This window comes from Colobus angolensis, unplaced genomic scaffold, assembly GCF_000951035.1.
Source record: "Colobus angolensis palliatus isolate OR3802 unplaced genomic scaffold, Cang.pa_1.0 Scaffold36, whole genome shotgun sequence".
NCBI lineage: Eukaryota > Metazoa > Chordata > Mammalia > Primates > Cercopithecidae > Colobus > Colobus angolensis.
In genome coordinates this window covers 4,212,173-4,236,113 of record NW_012116932.1, presented here as the reverse complement: position 1 = coordinate 4,236,113, position 23,941 = coordinate 4,212,173, and the positions used below count along the sequence as shown (strand labels likewise).

The window sequence follows — 23,941 nt, the reverse complement described above, 5'->3', positions numbered from 1 at the left end:
GGATTACAGGCGTGAGCCACTGCACATGGCCCTGATCATTTTTCTAAATAAGAAGCTTGTAGACTCACAGGATTTCAATTATTCTGTCAAGCAGAGGGGAGAAAAGAAACATGCTAGTGATCCTTATCTGATTTCACTTGAAACTCTTACAAAGATTTCTGTAGTTCATTACACAAAGTTTTCAATTACATCCTTATGACTAGAATAAAAACGATCAACTAAGAGAACCAATCAGAATTACAGGGTTCTTTTGGAGGCTATTTTTGTGTCTAGAATCTTTATAATCTTATAAGACCCTTTTTTCCCCCTCAAATAGCCCTTCCAAGATCTGATATATATTAATAAGGAATGGGACCAAGGGTTATGAATAGTCATGTAAACTTCAATATTTCATAGGAAAACAATATTGATATCCTCTGGAAGTTCTCAATTTAATGCTTTATCAAACTGGATTTTTTCCTGTAATTTACAGCACAAAGAACACATCTCTTCTTTGAGAGCCGTAGAAAAGGAGGAGGATATTCCTTAAGCTCCTTTCTTGGGATGATTTATTTGATTGTGAAGATTTGTGTTTTTAGACCCAGACTCTGGAATTTCATTTATCAAGTTTATAAGCAAAAATTAGGCTTGTAAAGCTCAAATTTACTAGGAGAAATGAAAAAAGAACTACAGATTTTCTATATAATGACAGTGAATTAACTGGACATATAGCATTTTTTTCTGTATAATGTTAAGGTGGTTATTAAAAGTTTACATGTGATTTTGTGACTATATCTTTCCTCCAACCCTCAGCTGTCAGATGGCATGTAGATCAAACATCATAATCCTCCCTAGGATTGTGAGAGTGAAGCTCCATGTATAACACACTTGAATTAACTGCAACCTGAGTAACCAAAGCACTGTATTAACCAGAGCATATTCTACTGCTTCACTTTTAGGAAAAAAAAAAGAAGCAAATGATACCAAGACAAGCTCATAACAGAGATCCAATCAGCAGATGTGTACGGATGAAAATACAGGTACAAATGAATTGCTTATAGCCTTTTGGATCTGCATCTAAATTTTTGTGTAATGATGACTAGTATTCAGAATGTCACAGTAGAATGCAGAATCAGCAAAAGAATGAGCAATCAAATTTTCAGTAAGAGTTAAACACTTCTTTAGTATGTCCAGGTGGCTCACCCTATTCTAGGTTCTGGGAGCAGAAATATATAAAAAAAAAAATTTATCTACCCCAGAGGGTCTATGACCCAAGCCACCGTGTGTCTGTACTTGACAAACCCACATATCATGCACAGTGGAACAGCCATTCTCTGATAAACAGACTTCCTCCCTTTATATTCCCAAACTCTCTGCAGGAGAGCCCTTCCATCTTTTTGTGTTAACTGAATCTAGCCTGTTCTCTGAGAACAAGGCTTTATGTGTTAGCCTTTCAAATGGTGGCCACTTTACACTCCAGGTAGCTCCAGGTTTGAGAGTGGGGTCAGTGTCCTCCTCATTGCCACTTTTAGGCTACCATGCCTTCACCCTCTAGTTAAATCTCTGCATTTTGAAGCTTGCGCTGCATTCCTGCCAGACTTCACCGGGCCTCCAAGTCGCACCTCCCCCTTTGCTGATGGTTTTTCACTGGGCTGCCCACTCCCTCTCCACTTAGGTGACTTTACTATTTACTTGAATGAACTATTCACCACTCCAGTGAATTATCCACTCTGCTCATCCATCTATTGTCATTGTGTGACCATTGTCAATACCTGAAACTACTCCATCAACCAAACAGTGCAAACATCATTCACCATCTTCCTTTCTTTTCATTTGTTATACATATCCCATTACAAGTCTTCTTTCACTAGGTGCTTCTAGTTGACTTGCCCTTTCACCTCCCATTCATTTACCTATCCATTCATCTATCACCTTTTTCTCCCTTCTGTTTTCTTCACATTACTGATAGGTTCTAAGATCCATTACTTCAATTCTTCTCTTGCAAATTGTCAGGCGAATTCCACCCGGGATGAACCGATCCATCTCCTCTATGTCTACACCCAGGCTGCTAAGAAAAACTGAAGAATAACAGAGTGAAGCAGATTTGTATTTCTGCAAATTAATGGTCAGTGACCTCAACTAGACTTTCAAAACTGGCCGGTCTAATTTCTACAAAATCTCTCTTAAACCCATTCTATTCCTCTCAAGCCTCCAACTCTCTTTTTCTCAGCATTTTTCCATTTCACTGGAAAAATGGAAACTATTAGATGGAGACTTCCTACGGTCAAAAGTCTTCTCTCTTCTAACAAAGGCCAGTGATTTTGCATGTGGTCTGCACTCTAGCTCCTCAGATTTTTCTCAAGAATATTAATAATTTCCTTTCTTTCTGATATTATTTCTATTTCTTCCTCTCTACATCCCATTAGCACTTATGCATGCTCCAATTTATCTCATTACTACAAGCAACTCAACAAACCAGCCAAACATCTCCCTCTGCCCCCACAAAGGACCCTTTGCAAACCACATGCTTCTCTGGCTACTGCCAGTCTCTCCCACTGTTCTCAAATTTCTGGGCTGGGTTGCCCATAGTTTGTCTTTCTATCTTTAGTCACTATTTCCTCCACAAACCCTCAAATTCAACTTCTGTTTCAACAACTCCATGGAATCAACTCTTGCTAAAGTCACCAGTTATTTTCATACTACTTAATCAAATGTACTCTTGTAGTCCTCATATCACGTCACCTTTCAGAATCATTCTACAAAGTTGACCATTCCTTCTATTGAAATACTTTTTCCCTTTGATTCCCATGATGTCACATGCTCCTAGTTTCTCTTCTACCTCTCTCATTCAGCCACCAAGGCAATCCCATCCACTCTCATGGCTTCAGTTGCTACCTATACTCCAACAACTTTCAAATTCTATCTCTAGCCAACTTCTCCTCTGAACTATTCACATGACATCTTCATCTAGAAGCCTTCAAACACCTCTACTTGAATGCATTAAAAGTGAACTCATGCTTCTGTTTTTTCCCCAAACCTTCTTTTTCTCCAGTAGATACTTCCAATACCTATCTAACTGCTCAAACGACATACCTTGGATATACCCTTGACTCCTTCTCATTACCACTTCTTATGTGCAACGAATTACCAAGTCTTGTTAATTCTACTCTTGGAATATTTTGTCACCACCATCATTAGTCACATGGCCTCCTGGAATGGGCTTTGCCCACAAAAACTATTTTCCTCAAAGCTATGGAAGTGAGCTTACAAAAATGCACCTCTGATTATGACATATTTCTACTTTAATATCCTTCAGTATATTAAAGATTTCCCTCCCTTCTAGTATTTTTTGACCTACAAAGCATGTCAGTTCACAACTCAGCCTCTGATTTCCTCTCCAGCCCATCCTGCTCCACTCTCCTTCTTACATACATTGTTATAGCCACACTGGTCTTGTTCTAAGTCCTCAAATGTACCTCCTCAACCCCAACTCAGAGCCTTCTGTCCCAAACACTCTAGGCTTATTCCTCCCTCTGCTGCAATAACATTGATTCATTCTTCAGCTCCTACCCTCCAAGAAGCCTTCCCTGACCTCTTATCCTAGTTAAGATCCTCATCTATATAGACTCATTGCCAACTGTACTTTTCCTTCAAGGCACTACTCACAAATCTAGTTAAACAACTACTTCTGAAGGTGGTACTTGTTTAACGTGTGTCCTCCTTGCTAGAATGTGCACTCCGAGGTCAGGGTCTTTGTTCATTGTCATATTGTCAGGCGATAATTCATGTTTGGTTCATCATATGTGCTCAGTGACTGCTTTTTTGAATGAATAAATGATTTTAATATAACATGGTAAGTATAAAGATGGAGGCATAGAGATTGCAAAATGGAACAGAGATAAGTGGCATTTCATTCAGCCGAGGAAGTCTACCAGTGTAATTGCTATTGCGTGACTCAGATTGATGGTCTTAAACACCAAATTTGGGAATAGGGTGGTCAGCAACCTAGTGCTTATTTCAGCTTGTGTCTCCAGCTTGGCCTCTTCTTTGTCTCTCGAAGAATGGAACCCCTGGAAAACCCAAGGCAGCTTAGTAGCTATCACCATTCACTAGTTGTAGGCGGAGCAATAATTTAACCCATCAGATAATCTGAGTTCTCTTCTTAAGTCCCCTGCTATGACCATAGATCATTTAAGTTTTTCTATAAAGCAATACAATTTGGGAGATTGGTTGTCTTCCCCATCATTCAGGAAAGAATTATAAGAGGATTTGTTTTACCTACATATGTATACATTCAAAATCCTATCATTTTCATAGGAGAAACAAACCATCCTTATTTCCTTATTTCTTACACCACAAACACTGGATTAAGAAAGGCAAATAATTGTAAAACCTAGTACACTTTGAAATTAGGATGCTTTCTATGGAGAGACAATTTTATGCCAAAACCTTAATTTTTAAACTACCCTTGCTGGGAACCTGACAAAAGCAGCCTGAGTCCTACGTAACATCCCAGGGGACAGAAGCACCTGGGGATTTTTAAGACACTTTCAATCCAATCAGTTTCAGCGTTCATTCATTGAGTGGATGGTGAAACAGAACCCTGAGGATTCAGACAGAAACTCTGTCCTCAAAGAGCTCACACTGAGATCACAGACATATAGCCCCACATTATTATAACATAATCCACAAATAGAAGTATGTACAAGTTATAAAGATAGCCCAGAGAGGGACAGATCTTTTTGGGGGATCAAATCCTGACGAGGTAAGACCTCAGCTGGGTTGTTAAGGATGAATAGGTATTTACCACACAAACATGATGGGGAAAAGGCATTCCAGGGAAAGGTCCATCTTCTGATCACAGGATAATGCTTCCGGCCTGTACCAGCAAGAAATGGTGTGGGAGGTGAAGGATAGAGACCAAGCCATGAGGGGTCTATGTGCCATATTAATTGAGAAACAAGGACTTGGTTCTGTAATTGAGGGGACCCTTAAAGTTTTTGATTAGGGACAGATATAATCAATTTCACATCATCTCTGTAGCAACGTGGTGGATAGATAAGGGAAAAGTGAGTCTAGAGTCAGGGCTGGCCAGCAGATAAACAGAGAGACCAGCTGGGCCCGCCTGTCCCCTCAGCCTGTGGAATATTCATCCACATACAATTTCAGGCTAAATTTGAGTGTTCATAAGCTAAAACCATGTATTGTATAATTTTAGATACAAGAAACTGAAGGGTATCATGTTATTTACATAACATTCAGAAAACTACTGTACTTCTTGAATGTTTATCTGGCCCCACTATAATAAGTGAAAGTTTTACTCCTGAAATGTTGCTAAATAAATTATCTGTGTGCTAAAGATAACAACCTTAGGTCACACCCTTTCCTTTCCCTTAGAATAGCTGGAAGCAGGTAGAGTTTGTTCATCAGAAGGGACTTTTGCACAACTTTATGAGATAGTTGCAGGTGGGCAGTGTGGTTCTTGGACCACATTAGTTGGTCCTTGTTGCCTAAAACAAAGCAAAACAATGAGGGCACTTAACATGGCTTTGTTTTGTGTCCCCACATGGGCCTTCAAAATAATTAGGACTCTCTTATGTTTTCATTTTTTCATAGTCTTAGCAGGTCCCCACATCAGTATTAGATTTTGACATCTTGCTGCTTTCTGTGGAAAAGCACCCAGATTCCAAATAAATATGTGTATGAAATTTTCCATTACCGGGCACTGGTTTGTCACCAACAATCTACTGTTCAACATTTATTGTACTAATTTGTAAACATAATCGTTGTCACGGAGACAAATGGATAAATAAGGACAGACAGATAATGACATCTTTAGAGACAGTATGTAGTAGTTATAGCTAAACTTTGGGTCCTACAGTGTTGTGTTTTTGCTGCTGTGGACTGACGAATACAGAAGCCATTGTTTTTTACTGTGTGAATCTACACTCAGAGAAAAAGGGTCAGCCTCTGGTCTGAGAGGATTAGCAAGGTTTTAGAGACTACTAATGGTCTCTAAGGGTGAATGTGGAATGAAATTACTCTTCAGGAAACATGGATAATTTTTGTCACAGCTAAGGAGTTGGGGCTGAGCAGTTTTTGGAAGGCTGTGAAAGTTTTTGAAAGGCATATGTGAAAACCTGGACCAGGAGTGGAATCTTTGGACCCCCAGTTGTTATTCCAAAATAGCCCTTGTAGAAGCACCCGTGTGCACTCCTCACTTGCAGGAAGTCATGGGTTCTTTCTGACAGCCCGGGGCTCACTGGCCTGTGGGCGTTCCTCTCACCAAGTGCAAGTCCAGTCCGTGGTGGTTGAATGGACCCACCTCCCTCACCAGTGCCTCTGATTGGCTGCTTCCCCCTACCCCCTACCTGACGTCATTTCCCCTGTTTTTGAGGACCAATCAGGATGGACACAAACGATGCTTCCTTACTGTCCTTTGCCTTTCTCTGAGTACTACTTAGTTAAGAATATTTGTACTATGATTGCTAGCTATAAAAGATACCTCATTTTCTATTATTTCTCCATTTGTCTGCTTTTTTAAAAAAATTTACAGTTTGTTTTTAATGTAAACATCCTGGTTACTAAAACTTCATACGTTTATATGTTGGAATATTTTCTTCTATACCAGCACTGGTCGTTTAACTTGTAACCTCAAGTTGTATAAAATAATCCTTTTAGTCTATAAAATAGTCTTTATGATTTGCTTTCCTCCTGTTAACGTTTGCTGTGTTAGAAGGAGCATAGTGTCAGGGTTAGGCATACATTCTAGTTTACCTTGGTTGGGGTCCTGGGACTCCATTTACTAGCTCTGTGATCTTGGTTGAGTTATCTGACTTCTCTGAATCTCTCATTTGCAAAACGGGGCTATTATGAGGTTATGAGGATGAAATAAGTTAAATACGTAAAGCCCTTGAACAGTGACTGGTTTGTGTCTCATTCCACGTGTTTGCTATTATAATTTTTTTTCTAGGGTATTTGTTCTAATTTCTTCTTGTCTTTTTTTTAGGGTAGTCCGTCCATTTCCTGACTCTATTAAATAAAATAAAATAAAAATACTCCCTCTGTTGTGATCCATCCTACTATACATATGTGTAGTGTATGTGTAGTGTTCAGTATGAAAGTACATCCTATACTTACAGCCACTTCCTCCAAAGGGGCTCTTCCCCAACTGTGTGTGCGAGTTCCTGTTTGTCTACAAGTCTCTTCACTTGATGTCAGGCTATTTAACTTTTACCCATCTGATTCTTGTAGAATGGTATCAATTGTTATAATCTGTGTCTTTTTGATAATTGATGAGTTTGAATGTATTTTTATATGCTTATGGGTCATCCGTGACTTTCTCCTGTGTAAATTGCCTTTTCATATGATTTGCCCAATTTTCTTTTGGGTTGCTTTTTCTTGATGATTTGTAGGAGTTCTTTAAATATTCTGGGTAGGAATTATTTGTATATTATATGTGTTGCATTCTCCCAGTGTTCCTTAACTTTTGACTATATTTATTGTGTGTTTTGATGTACAGTAGCTTTTATTTGTTTTTTAACTTCTGTTTTTAGAGACAGGGTCTGGCTTTGCTGCCCAGGCTAAAGTGCTGTGGTGTGATCATAGCTCACTGCAACCGCCATCTCCTAGGCTCAAGAGATCCTTTCACCTCAGCCTTCTGAGTAGCTGGGACTACAGGCATGTGATATCATGCCAAGTTAATTAAAAAAAAAAAATGTAGAGATAGTCTTGCTATGTTGCCCAGGCTGGTCTCAAACTCCAGCCTGGCCTCAAATGATTCTGCCTCAGCCTCCCAAAATACTAGGATTACAAGCATGAGCTACCATGCCCAGCCAGTAGTTTTTAATTTTGATGTAATCACTTCTCCTTGCAAGTTAATTTTATCAACATTATTTGTTGAAGAATCCATCTGCCCTCTACCAATTTATAATAATATTCCTATCATATATTAAGTTCTCTTGTTAATATGGATATGTTTCTGAGTTCTATTTTGAATAGAACTGTTCCACTTGTCTATTTCTGGGCAATGGCATACTGTTTTAATTACCATTGCTTAGTAATGTGTTTGGATATCTGGTATGAAAAGTCCTGTCATTCTTATCAGAATTTTCTTTTTTTTTTTTGAGACAGAGTCTTGCTCTGTCACCCAGGCTGGAGTGCAGTGGCGTGATCTCTGCTCACTGCAAGCCTGGCCTCCCAGATTCATTCCATTCTCCTGCCTCAGCCTCCCGAGTAGCTGGGACTACAGGTGCCTGCCACCACATCCTGCTAATTTTTTGTATTTTTAGTAGAGACAGGGTTTCACCGTGTTAGCCAGGATGGTCTCGATCTCCTGACCTCATGATCTGCCTGCCTTAGCCTCCCAAAGTACTGGGATTACAGGCGTGAGCCACTGCGCCTGGCCCCAGAATTTTCTTAGTCCTTTGTTTGTCCTTTGCCCTTGCATCAAATCAGATCATCACATACCACAAAAGACCTTTGGTGATTTTAGTAAGAAATGCATGAAGTTATGAACTCACTTTGGAAATGTTTACATCTTTATGATAAAGACTTTTTTCTATCTATGCACATTTTTTCCTTCTATTTATTCATGCATTCTTTTATACTTTCACTGAAGTTTTGAAATTTTTTGTCAAAACAATCCATACATTTTAGTATTTGATTTATTTCTAGGTGCTTCAGGATTCTTGTTGCTATTGTAAATAAAATATTTTTCAGTTATTTTTTTCCATACTCCCTCTCTCCCTGGGTGTTCTCCTATGTTCCCTTGGCTGTAAATCTCATTTTTATGTCAAACACAGTTCAATTCATTTCTGCCCTTCTCTCTTGAGATTTCTCAATCCACATGACCAATCATTCCCTTCTACAGACACTTGGAGGTTTCAGAAGTATCTCACACTGAACATGTCTAAGATTGAACTCTTGATTCTTTCTTCCCCATCCCTAAACCATTCCCCCACCTTAGAAAAATGATTGACTGTCTACCTAATTTCTCTTGGAGACATCCTGGATGTCTGTGCTTCCTTGCTGGCCTTCAGTCTGTCTGCTTGTCCTGTTCACTGTTAGGTTTCTTTTCTTGCTTATGCTGTACTCTGACCTATCCCAGACTAGTCTGTTAGGTGGCACCATCAGCACTTAGACCTTTAGAAGCATCTCAGGCTTAACCCGTGTGGAACATAGTAGGTACTCAATTAATATTTGTTGAATACATAAATGTTTAAAACTATACCCTTACCTTTTCCCCTGCAGCCTCCCCCACCTCAGTAAATTGCTTCATTGGGCATTTGCTTAAGTCATAAGTGTGACAATCATCCTTGCCTTATTCTTTACAAGTCACACATCCAGTTTGTCCTTATGTTCTATTAATTTTGCCTCTAAAATCAACCTCCACTGCTACTGCCCTTGTCAAAGTCTCTGTCATGTCTCACTGGTTTTCCTGTTTCCTCTCCTGCTTACTTCTAATCTATATTGCAAGGAGCTTGAGTGATCTTCATGGAACCTAAATATGGTGATATATCTCCTTTAGTCAAGACCTTTCAACACCTTCCGATCCTTCCCATTCCTTAGCTCACTTTCAAGGGCCTGCCTAGTCTTGATCATGCCTTGCCCCTAGCTTCAATGTTCCCCTCCCTCACTCTGTTTCAGCCACTCTGTTTTCTGGTTTCTTGGGGACATCAAGTCTCAAGGTCTCTGTCTGTAACTGTTTTCTCCCTCATGTATGGATGGCTCCCACTTATCTTTTGGATCTCAAATTAAATTTCATTTCTTCAGAAATACTTCCTTAGCCCTCTAATCTAAATTTGTCTCATTTCTATATTGTCTCCTAGCACCCAGTTCCTTCCTTTTAGAGCCCTAATCACATTTCAGTCATACATTGGATATACTACTAATGGGATAAGAGATGGTCTGTTAATGTCTTCTTCTCTGTACCCCAAGCTCTGTGAGCATAGGAACCTTCTTGGTCTTGTTCACCATGTGCACTTAAAGGTACTCAATAAATCTTCAAATGGATGACTGTTAGTATTGTATTTGGCTGCCTTTACCTTCAGTTATCTTATGTATATATTCTTTGCACATATAGACTGATATCATCTGCCTTTCCTGTCAGTGGGGTCTATTGTGATCATAAATAAATAATCTCAGTAGCTCCTACCTACTGTTCAGGGGGTCCTTGTCAGCCTTAAAATTAGCACCAAGAATTGCTCTCCAGGGTACTAATATATCTCACCTATTCAAGGCAGGATCTGGGTGTATGGTTCCCTCCCTGGCTCCTCTCCCAGCCCCCGGTGAGAGTGCTACCTCTGGAGGTGACTGAGGATAACAGAGGGAGCTGTAAGTTCCTTCAAGCTGACTACCACATTGACGGTTAACTGGCTTCAGCTGGGATGGCTGGCCACTCTGAGTTTCTGCCATATGATTAATGACCTAGCTTCCTGCTGCTTTCAGTTGATATTATAGAAGTATTTTCTTTTGTCAATACAACCTCTTCATAAGCACCTTTAAAAATGGATGTCTAATATTCAGTTGGTCTTCAAATGACTATAAAATATTTCTGTAATTAGCTAATTATAAGAATATTAATAATTAAATAATCAAATCCTGACTGCTTACATTGTATTTGCATACTTTGCAAATGTGCAAGATCTCCCCACTCATCTTCTCTTCTTTAATAAGCTAGGCTGACTTTAGGAAAGATAAAGAATAGTGAATGCTTCACTTTTTCTGTTTTGGTAATTTTGTTACCACTCCTGTTTCTGGGGAATACGCAGAAATAAAGTTTGGGATTTTCCTACTATCCTCCCCCTGTCCTCATCAGTTAGTAAAATTCCACTTACAATTTTTTGTGCATATTATTATTCTTACTGAAAATATATCTTATTTTGTTTCTCTTCACAGAATGAAAGGTTAAAAAATTTTGTTGCTCTCAAGGGCATTGATATTCAAAGAGTAAATATTAAATTGTGAAATGGAGGCAAGGTTTAACAAAAACTCATTAAAGATTGATAAATATTTTAAGACTCAAAGTTAATTCTTCATGCTTTGAAAAAATTCGGTATTTTAAATGTTAGACACTTCATCTTGTTCTTAAAACCAGTTATGAAAATTGTAATTCCCAGTTACTTCCATCTCTTCCTTACAATTTTTTCATTTTTTTTTTTGACAGAGTCTTACTCTGTCACCCAGGGTGGAGTGCAGTGGCGTGATCTTGGCTCACTGCAACCTTCACCTCCTGGGCTCAAGTGATTCTCATGCCTCGACCTCCCAAGTAGCTGGGATTACAGGCATGCACCACCATGTTTGGCTAATTTTTGTACTTTTAGTAAATATGGGGTTTCACCACGTTGACCAGGCTGTTCTTGAACACCTGACCTCGGGTGATCTGCCTGCCTCAGCCTTCCAAAGTGCTGGGATTACAGGTGTGAGCCGCTGTGCCTAGCCTCTTCCTTACAGTTTTTTCTAATCATTTGAAGGCACATGGGGTGATGGTGTGAGTTTTGAGAAACTACAGCCATGTATTGGAAGGAATTGAGAAAAAGGAAAAGGAAGGCTTAGGAAGAACATGACCTTATTTGCTCAAGTCTTTTCTACTTTGTGAATTTATAGGGGGAATTCTTTGTCCTGTGGAGCACACTCTTAGGTCACTGAAGGGAACACTTTTCCATTCTGTTCCTTAAAGTGGGAACAAAGAAAGAGGCTTGGGATAGATAATTTATTATGACTATCCTCACCCTTTCTCTAGTGTTAGATATATCGCAGTGATGTCATCCGCTGGACTGTGAATGACAAATTGATGATGTCACTGAGGCCCCATCTCCCCTGTGTGAACAGAGTGGTACGGATTATAATAGACAATTAATCTCACTGGTCAATCATAAGTTGTGCTTATCTTATTTACTTATCTTATTTGGGACTCAGTTTCTTCATCTGTAAAATAAGGATAAATGTAATCTATCTCGTAGGATTATTACCAGGGTTAAATTGATGATAAATGTCATGAGCTTGGAAGAGTGCCTGATTCACAGTGAGCTCTCCATCAGTAGTACTATTATTAGCTATTATTTACAACTTACGCTTCTCAATGGGTATGATTTAGGAAATAGCAAAATAATACATTTCTGTTGCTTTCAAATTGTTGCTTTCAAATTGTCTGGCAGCTCACATCCTAAGAATCGTACCAGACAACTCAGACCACTGAGTTTCCTCGATGGTGTAAAATGCATGTCCTTTCTGCAAAGAAAGCTGAGCCTCAGGTTTGGTGCCTGGAGGTGAAAAGAGAGTAGGCTAGAGGTCGAGTCTTTGCCAAAGAGAAGGAGAAAGCAGAAAGAAGAGTTTTTCTAGTCCACAGAAGAGTGGGAACGGAGAGAGAAAGCAAGCGAGAGAGAGAAAGCTAAGGAGGCAGACGTTTGTTTTCTTTTTTAGGTGAAACCTCAAAACCGTGGTGGGGGATGTGGTGTGGTGTGGTAGAATCATCCAGATATGTTGAAATTTGTTTTGTGTGTGTATGAGGGGCAGTGACACACTGCAACAGGAATAGTGTAGTGGGGGCACTGCAAGCCTCTAGAAAAGGCTGCTCTCAGCCTCATCCAGCGTTGACTATGAGTGACGGCACAGCTTTTGTTGGCAGGCTGTCTAAGCCAGTGACCCAGAATAACTCTCTTGGTTCCCCACTCATAATGTATGGGAACCAAACATTTCCTAGAATAGATGTGAAGGAGCTGAGAGGACCGCTGGACCAGAATAGGAGGCTACTGAGTCAGTAGCCTGATGACCAGTGTCTTTGGTTGGGTCAAGTGGTCAGTATGCAATGTGTGTCATTCATGCTAAAAGGTGAGTGAGACCAGATGAGGCACCCCATGGCAAGGCCCAGCAGAGGACACCACCCAGACCAGTCACCCCTTCCCTCATTGCCATGAAGATACTCAGCTTTCTCATACTCTTATCTACCTTGAGAAGGAAGAGAGGGAGGTGAGAAATAGTCGTGTTAGGGAACTGAACTCTGACTATAAAGTAGGAAGGGATGGCTTCAGCTAGAAGTGACCAAGGCACTATAAACTTAGAGTTTTATTTGCTCTCTCCCTTCCACTTTCTTTCTCAGCCAACATTCATCATGGGTTGGGCTTGTAATATCATATCAATTACACAATTACAGATAAATAAAAAAAAGTTGTGCTTTTTTTTGTAAAGTCAATCTCGATTTGAATAAATTTGAAATTTCTTGCTTTCTTTATTAACCTGAAATTTCTTTCTTAAGTATATATTAAACATCCCATTCCTTAATTCATATAATAGATCTGGAGACTGATCATTATTTTCCTTTGGAGGCTTTGATATCTGAAGCCAGTGTGTTATTCTCGCATAGGGTTCAGGTCCTGGGTGCATAGTCAAGGTTGAAGCTTGTCTCCTGTTCTTCCCATGTTGAGTTCTTTATGTCTCCTGTTCTTCCCATGTTGAGTTCTTTATACCAAGAGAAGAACAGATGCGTGCTCATGGTTGTGAGGGAGCTTAGTGAAATAATTGAAGACTATTCTGCTTTCAAAATATTGACCTGCATCTACCCTTCATTCTGCAAACTCTGTACCCATTTACATGTCTGACTTCCTGTGATGCCATGCAGATATGAAGGGGCATGTGGGCTGCAGCATGTCAACTTACCACTTGCATTTTCTTTCCTTTCCAGAGGACTGCCCAGAACTAAGCATCACCTGCAGCTTTCATGACATGATTATGCCACATCTCAATTGCTTTTTTCAGAAAAGATGATAAAAAGAAAGGAGGAAGGATGGGAAGAAGGACAAAAAATCCACTTTATACTCACAGTTTTAATTTATTCCTGTAGCCTTTTTAGGGAATGGCAAAGCTGTGTTTATAGATACTATGACACTGGTGGTTACATAGAGCTTAATGCCACTGTTAGGACGTGTAATGAAATGTGTATGTAATGATTAAAGTTAGCTAATTAATTTGCATGAATTAGAAAAAGATATAGTGTTTTCACAAAATCTTTCTTTTTCCCATAAACAGCCCAGTTTTAGAACTTTCAAGGTTAGTTAGAAAGGTCCCTTCCTCTATTGAACAGACATTTTTGCCTGAACCAGAGCAGAGTCCCCAGTGGAACATGGGACTGCTAGAGAGCATCTGGGGACAGGAAATAAGTGGCTAAGGGCTCTGCAGCTGTTGTGAAAGACACCCTTTGTTCATTCTCTCATTTTTAATCAAACATCTTCTGAATGAGGCATTGAACAGGATTAAGGACAAAAAATTTAAGGAGACAGTGAAACAGTAAGGGTAGCACTAGAGTTTCTAGATGCTTTCCTAGAATTATTCACAGAACACAAAGGAAGGAGGTATGATCATTACTCTTCGGGGGAAGGGACAGATCTGGAAAGGCTCTCAGGGAGTGGGAGTGTCTTGACTTTGAGCTGAACCGCAAGGCAATGGAGGCATTTGTTGTGCAACTGTTAAGTGGTAAAAGACAGGGGAAGGAACCCTATGGGAAGAGTTTCAAAGGCTTGAAATAATCCCGTCTCTTGGGGGCTAGGAATGATTGGGTTGGGCTGGATGCACTTACCAGAGGAGGGTTCCTTCTTGAATAAAAAGCCTTATTATTGAAGAAAGGCCATCTTCCCATAGACTTTTTGCCTACTTTTCATTGACTAGAATGTGGTCACATGGGGGAATTGTATAGATTAAACAAGGCATATAGCACTGCCAAACAAAATCAAGGTTCATTACTGAGTAAGGGGAGAGTGGATATTAGGCAGTCTACTAGTCATATTAACCATTACGAATTTGCTATTTTAAAATTATTATTGTATGATGTTGGGGATTTCACTTAAATTCTTCCTCAATTTTCTCATCTGTAAAGTGGGGATAGTAGGAACTACCTGGAGGATTGTTTTGGGGAATTACAAATGTTAGATATAAAGCCTATAGAACATACTAGGTGCTCAATAAACGGTGCAGAGGTTTTTGTTCTCCTTTCTTTGGGTCCTTCCCTTCACTTTCTTCTCCTTCTTTGAATACTTGCTTCACTTTTCTCTCCTCTTTAGTTTTAGGTTATATGGAACCTGGAGAAGATTATATTTTACAGTTTCAAATTTGTTTTTTTCTTCATCCTGCCAGAGTTCATAATTACCTTTGCTTGTAATTAGATGGTATCTTTTGTGAAAACGTCATGCAGTGTTTATGATTTGTTTTTAACCACTAAAGTAAATAAATATGTGATTAATGCTTAGGTATCGTCAGAGATACACAGTGAGATAAATAGAGTGTGTCTAAAAAATTCAGCAGGATTAGACAGGTCATTTAAATGAATTCTCATCAGCGAAAGGAAAATATAATTTATTAAGTAAGTTATTTACATTAGTTACAGTGCTAGGTTCAATTTTTTATTTACTTTATTTCATTTCATATTTTCAAAGCCCCTCTGAGTTGTGTTATTATTACAGGAAAATGAGTGTAACCAATTAGGAATGTATTTGGTTATGTGTAACTGAAATAATAGTGGTTTACACAAGGTGGAAGTTTGTTTGTTTCTCATGTAAAAGGTGTTCAGAGTTCAAGAGTCCAGGCCAGAAACAGCAGACTCCACAGTCCTCCAGGATTCAGGCTCCTCTGGTATTTTTGCTCCACCACCTCACAGAAAGTGGCTTCACCTGTGAGGTTGAGCTGTGGTCCAAGATGGCTGCTGCACCCAGTAGTAAACTGCTAGACTACAGTTTGTGCACATTTTTATCCTCACTAGACAATCCCAGATTGTTTCTAGAAATGCACAGTCTTTGCAAGCACATGTAGAACAAGGTCATAAAGGAAATATGAAAAACTGTTGGAGTCATTGTCATAGCGACTGCTTTCTCTAACTGCCTTAGAATTAGGAGCCAATGTAACAAAAATAGCTCCATACATTTGGAAATTTTACAATAGATTTTGTAATAACTGATGAATTGAAGAAGAATTCATCCATAATTAAAATGAAGATTAAAAATTATTTTAATATTTGTGGTATGCAGCTAACGTTGTACAATGGAAAAGGTTATAGCCATAAATGTACATATATGAAGCATTTGACTCCATAAGGAAAAAAACAATAACATGAATATAAAGAAACTGGAAGAAAAGAAATTATAGGCCAGGTGCAGTGGTTCACGCCTGTAATCCCAGCACTTTGGGAGTCTGAGCTGGGAGGATCACTTGAGCCAGGGAGATCCCGTCTCTACAGCAAAAACATTAGCTGGGTGTAGTGGCCCACACCCGTAGTCCCAGCTACTCAAGAGGCTGAGGCAGGAGGATTGCTTGAGCCCAGGGGTTGAGGCTGCAGTGAGCTGTGATTGTACCACTACACTCTAGAATGGGCTACAGAGTAAGACCTTGTCTCAAAAAAAAAAAAAAAAAAAAAAAGAAAAGAAAAGAAAAAAGGAAAAAAGAAGTGCATACAGAAATGAATAAATTGGGGGAGAAAAGAACAAAGAAGAAAACCACTTCCTTACTTTTGAAAAAAGATGAAGTAGATAACTTCTGACAAAAGTACTCAAAAAAAGTGAGAGAAGATATAAATTAGAATATAAACTATAGAGAAGATTATAATTACAGATTTATTACAAATTAAAAAAACTGTAAGAGAACACTACAGATAACATAAACTTGAAAAGTGAATGATTTTTTCAATAATATACATTTGAACAATATGTAAGGTGTGGTCCTACTTTTTATTAACTGTATATTTACATGTAAATATTCTCAAAGAAAAAAAGTTAACATATTTTACAAGTGACTAACCATGGGGTAAGAATTTATGAATTTGTATTATTTTCTTTTTCTTTTTTTTTGAGACAAAATCTCGCTGTGTTGCCCAGGCTGGAGTGCAGTGGCATGATGTCGGCTCACTGCAAACTCTGCCTCCTGGTTTCAATCGATTCTCCTGCCTCAGCCTCCTGAGTAGCTGGGATTATAGGCACCTGCCACCATGCCCGGCTAAATTTTTTTTTTTTCTTTTTTTGAGATGGAGTTTCACTCTTGTTGCTCGGGCTGGAGTGCAATGGTGCAATGTTGGCTCACCACAACCTCCGCCTCCTGGGTCCAAGCAATTCTGCTGCCTCAGCCTCTCAAGTAGCTGGGATTACAAGCATGCACCACCATGCCCAGCTCATTTTGTATTTTTAGTAGAGATGGGGTTTCTCCATGTTGGTCATGCTGGTCTTGAACTCCCGACCTCGGGTGATTCGCCCGCCTTAGTCTCCCGAAGTGTTGGGATTACAGGCGTCAGCCACAGCACCTGCCCTGGCTAATTTTTATATTTTTAGTAGAGACAGGGTTTCACCATGTTGACCAGGCAGGTCTTGAACTCCTGACCTCAAGTAATCTGTCTGCCTTGGCCTCCCAAAGCACTGGGATTACAGACACGAACCACCACACTGGGAGTATTATTTTCATCCATCTGAGTTTTCTAACTTTCAGCAGTGAATATAGATTTTTTTAATCCACTAATGGACTGGAGGGGAGGAGCTGCAGAAGTGCCTGTGGGTCACACTTCCCTCAGGGCGCATCCCAAGCTTACTGCAAGTCCTGGACAGGGACCATTCTGGCTCTGGCCGAGAAGTCCTGGTTTCTATTGTGAAGCCTCCAAACTCCATTCTCTATCTTTCTCTTCTGGAGTGATTTGTTTCCCCAATTTTCAGTCTTTCTCACCCTAGGACATAGACGCATGGATCTTTGAGCCTTATCCCACCCCTGGGTCCATCTCTAGTCCCCCGAAGTCTAGTCTGGGCCCAGCACCTGGAATCCTATTCCTTGGGAGGAGGGTTGAGTCTATAGGAAGCACAAAGCAGTGTTGAACCTGGCTAAAGTCCTCGGGATGTTGGAGTCACACAGATGTGGATTCAAATCCCTTGCTGCCTCTTACTGGCTTATGGATTTAGTTGTGTTCCTTAGACTTTCCATCTTCAGTTCGTTAATAACGCCACATTATAAAATGAGATAAAGTATGCAAAACAACCATACACAATGGTGCTCAGTAAATTGTTACTTCTTCGCTGTTAGTTATTTGCTTTATTGAAGCAAAAACTTTAATAAAACAAATTCAATTTAACAGAGTTTAATTCAGCAAAAAACAATTCACAGATCAGACTGTCCCCAGAAACAGATTAGGTTCAGAAGGACTCCAGGGCCGCCACACAGTCAGAAAACATTGATGGACAGAAAAAGGAAAGTGATAAATAGAAACTGAAAGTGAGGTACAGAAACAGCTGGACTGGTTACAGCTGGAATTTGCCTTATTTGAACACAGTTGGCTGTCTGTGATTGACCAAAACTCTGTGATTGGTATAAGATGCAGTTACAATGTACACATCCAGTTAACGGTTACAGTTTACTATGTACAAATAAACCGTTAGGCGGAACTTAAAATATGTAAGGAGGTGGCTTTAGGCTAAACTTAATTTAACAGCCTGTATTTCCAAGGAATTTACTAGCAATCCTGGTGTGTTAGGAAACGATGACTCTCATTTAGCATGTGGGGCTTAACGTTTTTAAATTGGAGGGTGGCATGGGGCCGACAGTTGAGGAGGCAGTATATAGAACCACTTAACCAGGTACCCCAACTAAGTGCTGTATTTCTGCCACCGGGGAAAAGAGAGGGGCAGTTTTTGTTGTTGTTGTTTTGGAGACGGAGTCTTGCTCTATCGCCCAGGCTGGAGTGCAGTGGCACAACCTCGGCTCACTGCAATTTCCGCCTCCTGGGTTCAAGCAATTCTCCTGCCTCAGTTGCCCAAGTAGCTGGGATTATAGGTGTGCGCCACCACCCTTAGCTAATTTTTGTATTTTTAGTAGAGACCGGGTTTCACCATGTTGGCCAGGATGGTCTCAATCTGCTGACCTCGTGATCCGCCCACCAGTCTTTTCAAAAATATAAACATTTTACTAAAGGAGGGAGAAAATATTATTTTGAAAGTTGGATGCATTTTCAGGTGGTTGTACTGGGAATGGTGAAGTTCTTCCAGGGAAGGGAATTACTTTTTCCTTCAGGACCATGCATTGATGGATAACTGGAGGTGATGCTGTCCCCTGCCGGACATGATCAGGGGAGACAGGGAGTGAGGGAAGTTGTCATGGAGTAAGAAATAATTTTCCCTTGAAGTGCTGGGGGGAAGAAATGACTGGGCGGGAGTGCAAATGGGCATACAGTGACCCAGGCGTTACATCAGCTGGAGCACTGAGTGGGATTTGAGAATTCAATTAGGGAAGGAATTCAGTCACAGTGGACTTCAAAGCTCCTTATCCCATATTTCTTAAACAGTTGGGATAAGAGCTAGATTTTCTGTTATTTGTGATGGGTGCCTGAGCCATTTGGAAAAGGTGACCTAGAAGGCCGGAGGAATTGGGAAATGTCTGAGTTGCCTGTGAAGAGTTGAGTAACAGTCTCTATGTGCTGGCAACCTGAAGAAATTACTCCTGAAGGTTAGTCCTAAAGTGTTTCATTTCATTATTTCTCATGGAAAGAGAAACTCCAGATGAACTTAGTGACCTATGTAGGACTTGAGGAAGGGCTTGGCAGACGTTTAGGGTCTTTGCAATGAATCTGACCCTATAAGTCAGCTGCAGCTTCTCATTGGTCTATACATACCTGTCTGGATAAAGGGCTCCTTTGAATATATCTGATCATCTCCTTTTAAAAATTCAGCAATTTCTCTCCTAGGAGACTGCTACTCATCCTACCTTTCTGAATTTCCATTACTCCTTCTTCCCGCAGCTTGAAGGCAGGTCCACTCCTCCTCCTGGAAGCCTTCCCTTGACTGATTCCTCGCTGGGTTCACAGGTATCTCATCCATGCCCAAGGTTTTGCCCCCTTCCATGAGGTGAAGCGCTTTCAAGATGAGAGCTTTAGGTCCTGAGTTTAGAATGCCCATTTCTTTGTGGATGTCCTTGGCTCTTTAAACTGATGGTATTTCAGACCAATGAGATGATCTCCCTCCTTCTCATCTACTTAGACCTCTGATTAGCTGATGGCATGACTGTGTTCCCGGTCACACAGGTTACACATTTCACCTGCCTCACTGCCTGTGTCCTGGCTCTATTATGTCTTCCAATTCTGCAGTGTAGATAGGATGAGGGCTCTCAGGGGTAATGCAATTCACTGTGTATCTGCTTAGGTATCAGTATTCCCAAGCCCTCATTTTGGCCAGATGAAATGCCTCTGCCCATGAAGTTTCACCTTGTTCTCTAGCCCAACATATTGCCCTCTCTTCTGTGGACTTTTCATGTCATTGTGCCAGCACATTCTCATGTTCCAGAGCATGCTGGCCTTGTATCACACTTACTGATGTCTGTGGACATTCCTCTACCTACAAAGTGAACTCACTGTGAGCAGAATGTTTATCTGATCTACCCACTTCCTCATCTCAGTGACTTGTACTTATTTGGTCTCAGTAAATGAGGTTTTTCTGGCCATTAGCACATTATGTGCATTCTAATCACTTAAACTTGCCTGTATCTCCCACTGGTGGATAAGTTTCTTGAGGACTGGACTAAGCATGATTTAGCTTTGTGTCCAGTATGTGAACTGAGCACTGTGCCAGACAAAACCAAAGTGTATAATAAATGTTAAATTAAATGGGAGAAGTTAACTTCATTTATCATTTAGTATTTATTACACCTTAAATAACTCCAACATTAAAAGTTTAGGGTTAAAAAAATGAAAGGTTTGGCAAAAGCAGATGAGCCTATAAGGGAAATGGACAAGGAGAGACCAGAGATAGAGGAGGAGATCTAAGAGAATGTGGTGTCACAGGAAAGGAAAGAGTTTAGATGGAGACCAAATATGAAGACAACTGGTTTAGCACCATGGAGGTCTCTGGGGAGCTATGTAGAGTCATTTTTCCTTGGGAGGAAAGGACCAGGAGCCACAGTGGGGTACACTGATGAGTGAGTGAGTGGGAGATGTAAAGATGGAGGGAAAAAGTATTAATAATTGTTCAAGAACTTTGCCTATACAAAAGAGGAGGGTAACAGGGAAGCAAAAAGACATGGGAGCAGGATACAGAGAGGATTTTCTTTTAAAATGGGGCATATGAGTAGGTTAAAAGCTGATGGAATGGGGAAAACTTTCTGGGAAAAATACAAAATCTTTAATAAGATCTAAGATACTTAATTCCATAAAACTAATTATTTTTGCATGATAAAATCAAGTGAAATATTGGGAAAGAGTATTTTTAACATCCATAACAGATGTGACACACAATTTGGATGACCACAGAGATGCAAAAACAATGTATTTGTAGCTGCATTCTACCTGCTTCTCAGCTGTCATTTCTATTTGTAGCAGAAGACAACCACACCAACAGACGAAAAAATTAAAATACCCCCTCAATGTTATTTAGTTATTTTTCTGTACTCATCCTTAAAAACCCAGATTATAGGTTCTGTCTTCAAGAAATCCATCCTTTTCCCATGATTTCCTTTACCTTTGTACACAATTGTATTGGTCACCATAACACTGTTTTGTAGCTACATACTGCACATCTGCGTCTCCAACCTGACCCTGAGTTTGTTGAGAGCAGAGACATTCTCAGTATCCAGTTTATGCCCATTAACTATGCTGATTCTTATTGATTGATAGTCAGGTAAGTCCCCTGTGGGCTTCAGTGTTTTGTAGTGTTAGGTAGGACTATTGCTGCATTTGTCACATTCCTAAAAGGAATGTTTTCAGTCCCCAGCAAGTTCCCCTGTTGCCCCTTCTGAGTCAGAACCCACCTTCTCCAGATATAAGTATGCTCTGATTTCTAGCACCATCGATTAGTTTTGCCTGTTCTTGAACCTCATATAAAATCAATCATACAGCTTGTTTTCTTGTGTCTGACTTCTTTTCAACATTATGTCTGTGAGATCAAAATGTGTTGATGTATGTCAGCAGGTCAGCAGTTTGTTCTTTGTCCTTGTTGTGTAGTATTTTATTGCATGACTGATGATTGTTTTAATAATAAATAATAATAAACTTTTTTTTTTTTTGCTTTTTAGAGAAAAGCCTTTTCCTAACTCTAGAATATTATTTAGTCAAGAATATGTTTGGTTTTAAATGTTTTCCTATGTTACATGGGTCTCTAAAACATAAGGAAAACAAGAGCCCATGTTTATTTTTCTCCTTGAAAACAGGATTTTTAAAAATACACAAATGAAAATTAATGAACTCTTAGTAGAGTTGCTTTCCACGGAGTTGGGGGGAAGTTGCTCTTCCAGAGTTTTGCTCTGTAGGACCACCCTGAATGTTACCTTGGACTATGGGAGTAGCAGGGGGCTTCCTGAGTAGAGGGCTCCCGTGCCTGATGTGCGTTTATGTCTCCTTCTGTCTCCTTGCATCGGCGATTTCCAGTAAGATGAGTCAGAAAACGGCCAAGGAGGGTCCCAGACTCTCCAAAAACCAGAAGTACTCCGAGCACTTCAGCATACACTGCTGCCCGCCGTTCACCTTCCTCAATTCCAAGAAGGAGATAGTGGATCGGAAATACAGCATCTGTAAGAGCGGCTGCTTCTACCAGAAGAAAGAGGAGGACTGGATCTGTTGCGCCTGCCAGAAGACCAGGTGAGCGGCCGCCCAGCCTCGCGGCACCGGCTGGGCACAGCGCGTGGTCTTGGCTCCGGGCACGCCCCTCCCGCTCCGCCCCCCACTCTTCCCCCTAGTCGGCTCCGGGTTAGGCTCCGACACCGGAAGGCACTCCAGGGAGACTGGAAGGTGGGTGGGGGAGCAGGGCCTTCCTACCTGTTTCCAGCTCCTGCCAGCGTCGCTTAAGCAGCAGAGGAGAGCCCTGGCTCCCGCCTCCAGCTTCTTTTGGCCCTCTCAGAACCAGCCGCCGTGCCAAGTCCCCTCAGAAGCCCAAGCAACAGCCAGCTGCGCCCCCCGCGGTGGTCAGAGCGCCAGCCAAGCCACGGTCCCCTCCGAGGTCTGAGCGTCAGCCACGGTCCCCTCCGAGGTCTGAGCGTCAGCCACGGTCCCCTCCAAGGTCTGAGCGTCAGCCACGCCCCCGCCCAGAGGTCCGACCACCGCCAGCCAAGCAGCGTCCCCCTCAGAAGTCCAAGCAACAGCCGCGCAGCAGCCCCCTCAGAGGGCCAGGCGCCAGTCGTGGGGGGTCCCCCGTCAAAGCTTCTAGGTTCTGGTAACACCATCTCTTCCCTTTTGTTCCCCAGCCCTAAGGTTAGTAGCTGCTTCCTGTGTTTACTAACACCGGGCTGTCTCCACGGCCCTTTTCAACCTTATTACCCAACCTGTGTAATCAACTCCCTCCATTAAATCCCCTCTGGTTGAAGTACCTAGTGTGGCTTCTGGTTTCCTCCTAGATGCTATTGGTGCATACTTCGGGTGGCTGTGGCCATTGCTTCCTTTGTTTAGTAGAACTGGAAGTTGTTAATCTATCAATTGAGATTATGGACCATGGTAACAGATTGAATAAATGAGTTCCTCAATGCCTGTGCCTCAGGGAGATAAGGAATGGTGACTCTAATCAATATTCTTATATGTGAAAGGAGAGGGTAATCCATTGGACCCATCTATCCTCCTAACACACTTCATCTCATGTCAATCTCAGTGGCAATACCATTCACTCATTCACTTACTCAACAAATCCTATTGCATACCTGTAAAGTTCCATTTGATGTGCTGGGGGAAGGGAATATGGCAGCAAGGAAACTGTGTTATTTGAGATTCACCAGGACCATATAATAGAATAGGTGTCATCGTGTAGGGATCAGTGCCGTAATGTTTTCTTAATATGCATGCACATGGGGCCATGAAAACCATAAGCAGGGAGTTACTGGCTCTACCACAGGAGTTCGGGTTTTTACAAGGAACATTAGGATAGGATGAGTAGATGGCAAAAGCAAGGTGAGTCATGTAGAGACAAAAAGAGGGCCAGAGATGAACATGTTCACCTACCCTATCTTAGTAGGCTAGGTTTTTTTTTTTCTTTCTTTCTTT

The 23,941-nt window shown here is 40.8% G+C and overlaps 1 protein-coding gene across 5 annotated transcripts in view; it reads left to right on the top strand.

The window, feature by feature from the left end:
* MOBP (myelin-associated oligodendrocyte basic protein) overlaps positions 1-23,273 on the top strand; it is a 33,071-nt gene extending 9,798 nt beyond the window's left edge. The window contains exons 2-6 of one of the 5 annotated variants that reach the window (XM_011953269.1): positions 939-1,019; positions 19,727-19,792; positions 20,127-20,325; positions 22,343-22,552; positions 22,812-23,273. In XM_011953269.1, coding sequence (XP_011808659.1) covers positions 20,297-20,325; positions 22,343-22,552; positions 22,812-23,127 — 555 coding nt within the window. In that variant the 5' untranslated portion in view covers positions 939-1,019; positions 19,727-19,792; positions 20,127-20,296 and the 3' untranslated portion in view covers positions 23,128-23,273. The remainder of the gene's footprint in view (positions 1-938; positions 1,020-19,726; positions 19,793-20,126; positions 20,326-22,342; positions 22,553-22,811) is intronic. The other 4 variants (XM_011953271.1, XM_011953270.1, XM_011953272.1 and 1 more) reach the window with 4 other exon arrangements.
* Positions 23,274-23,941: the final 668 nt, after the last annotated feature.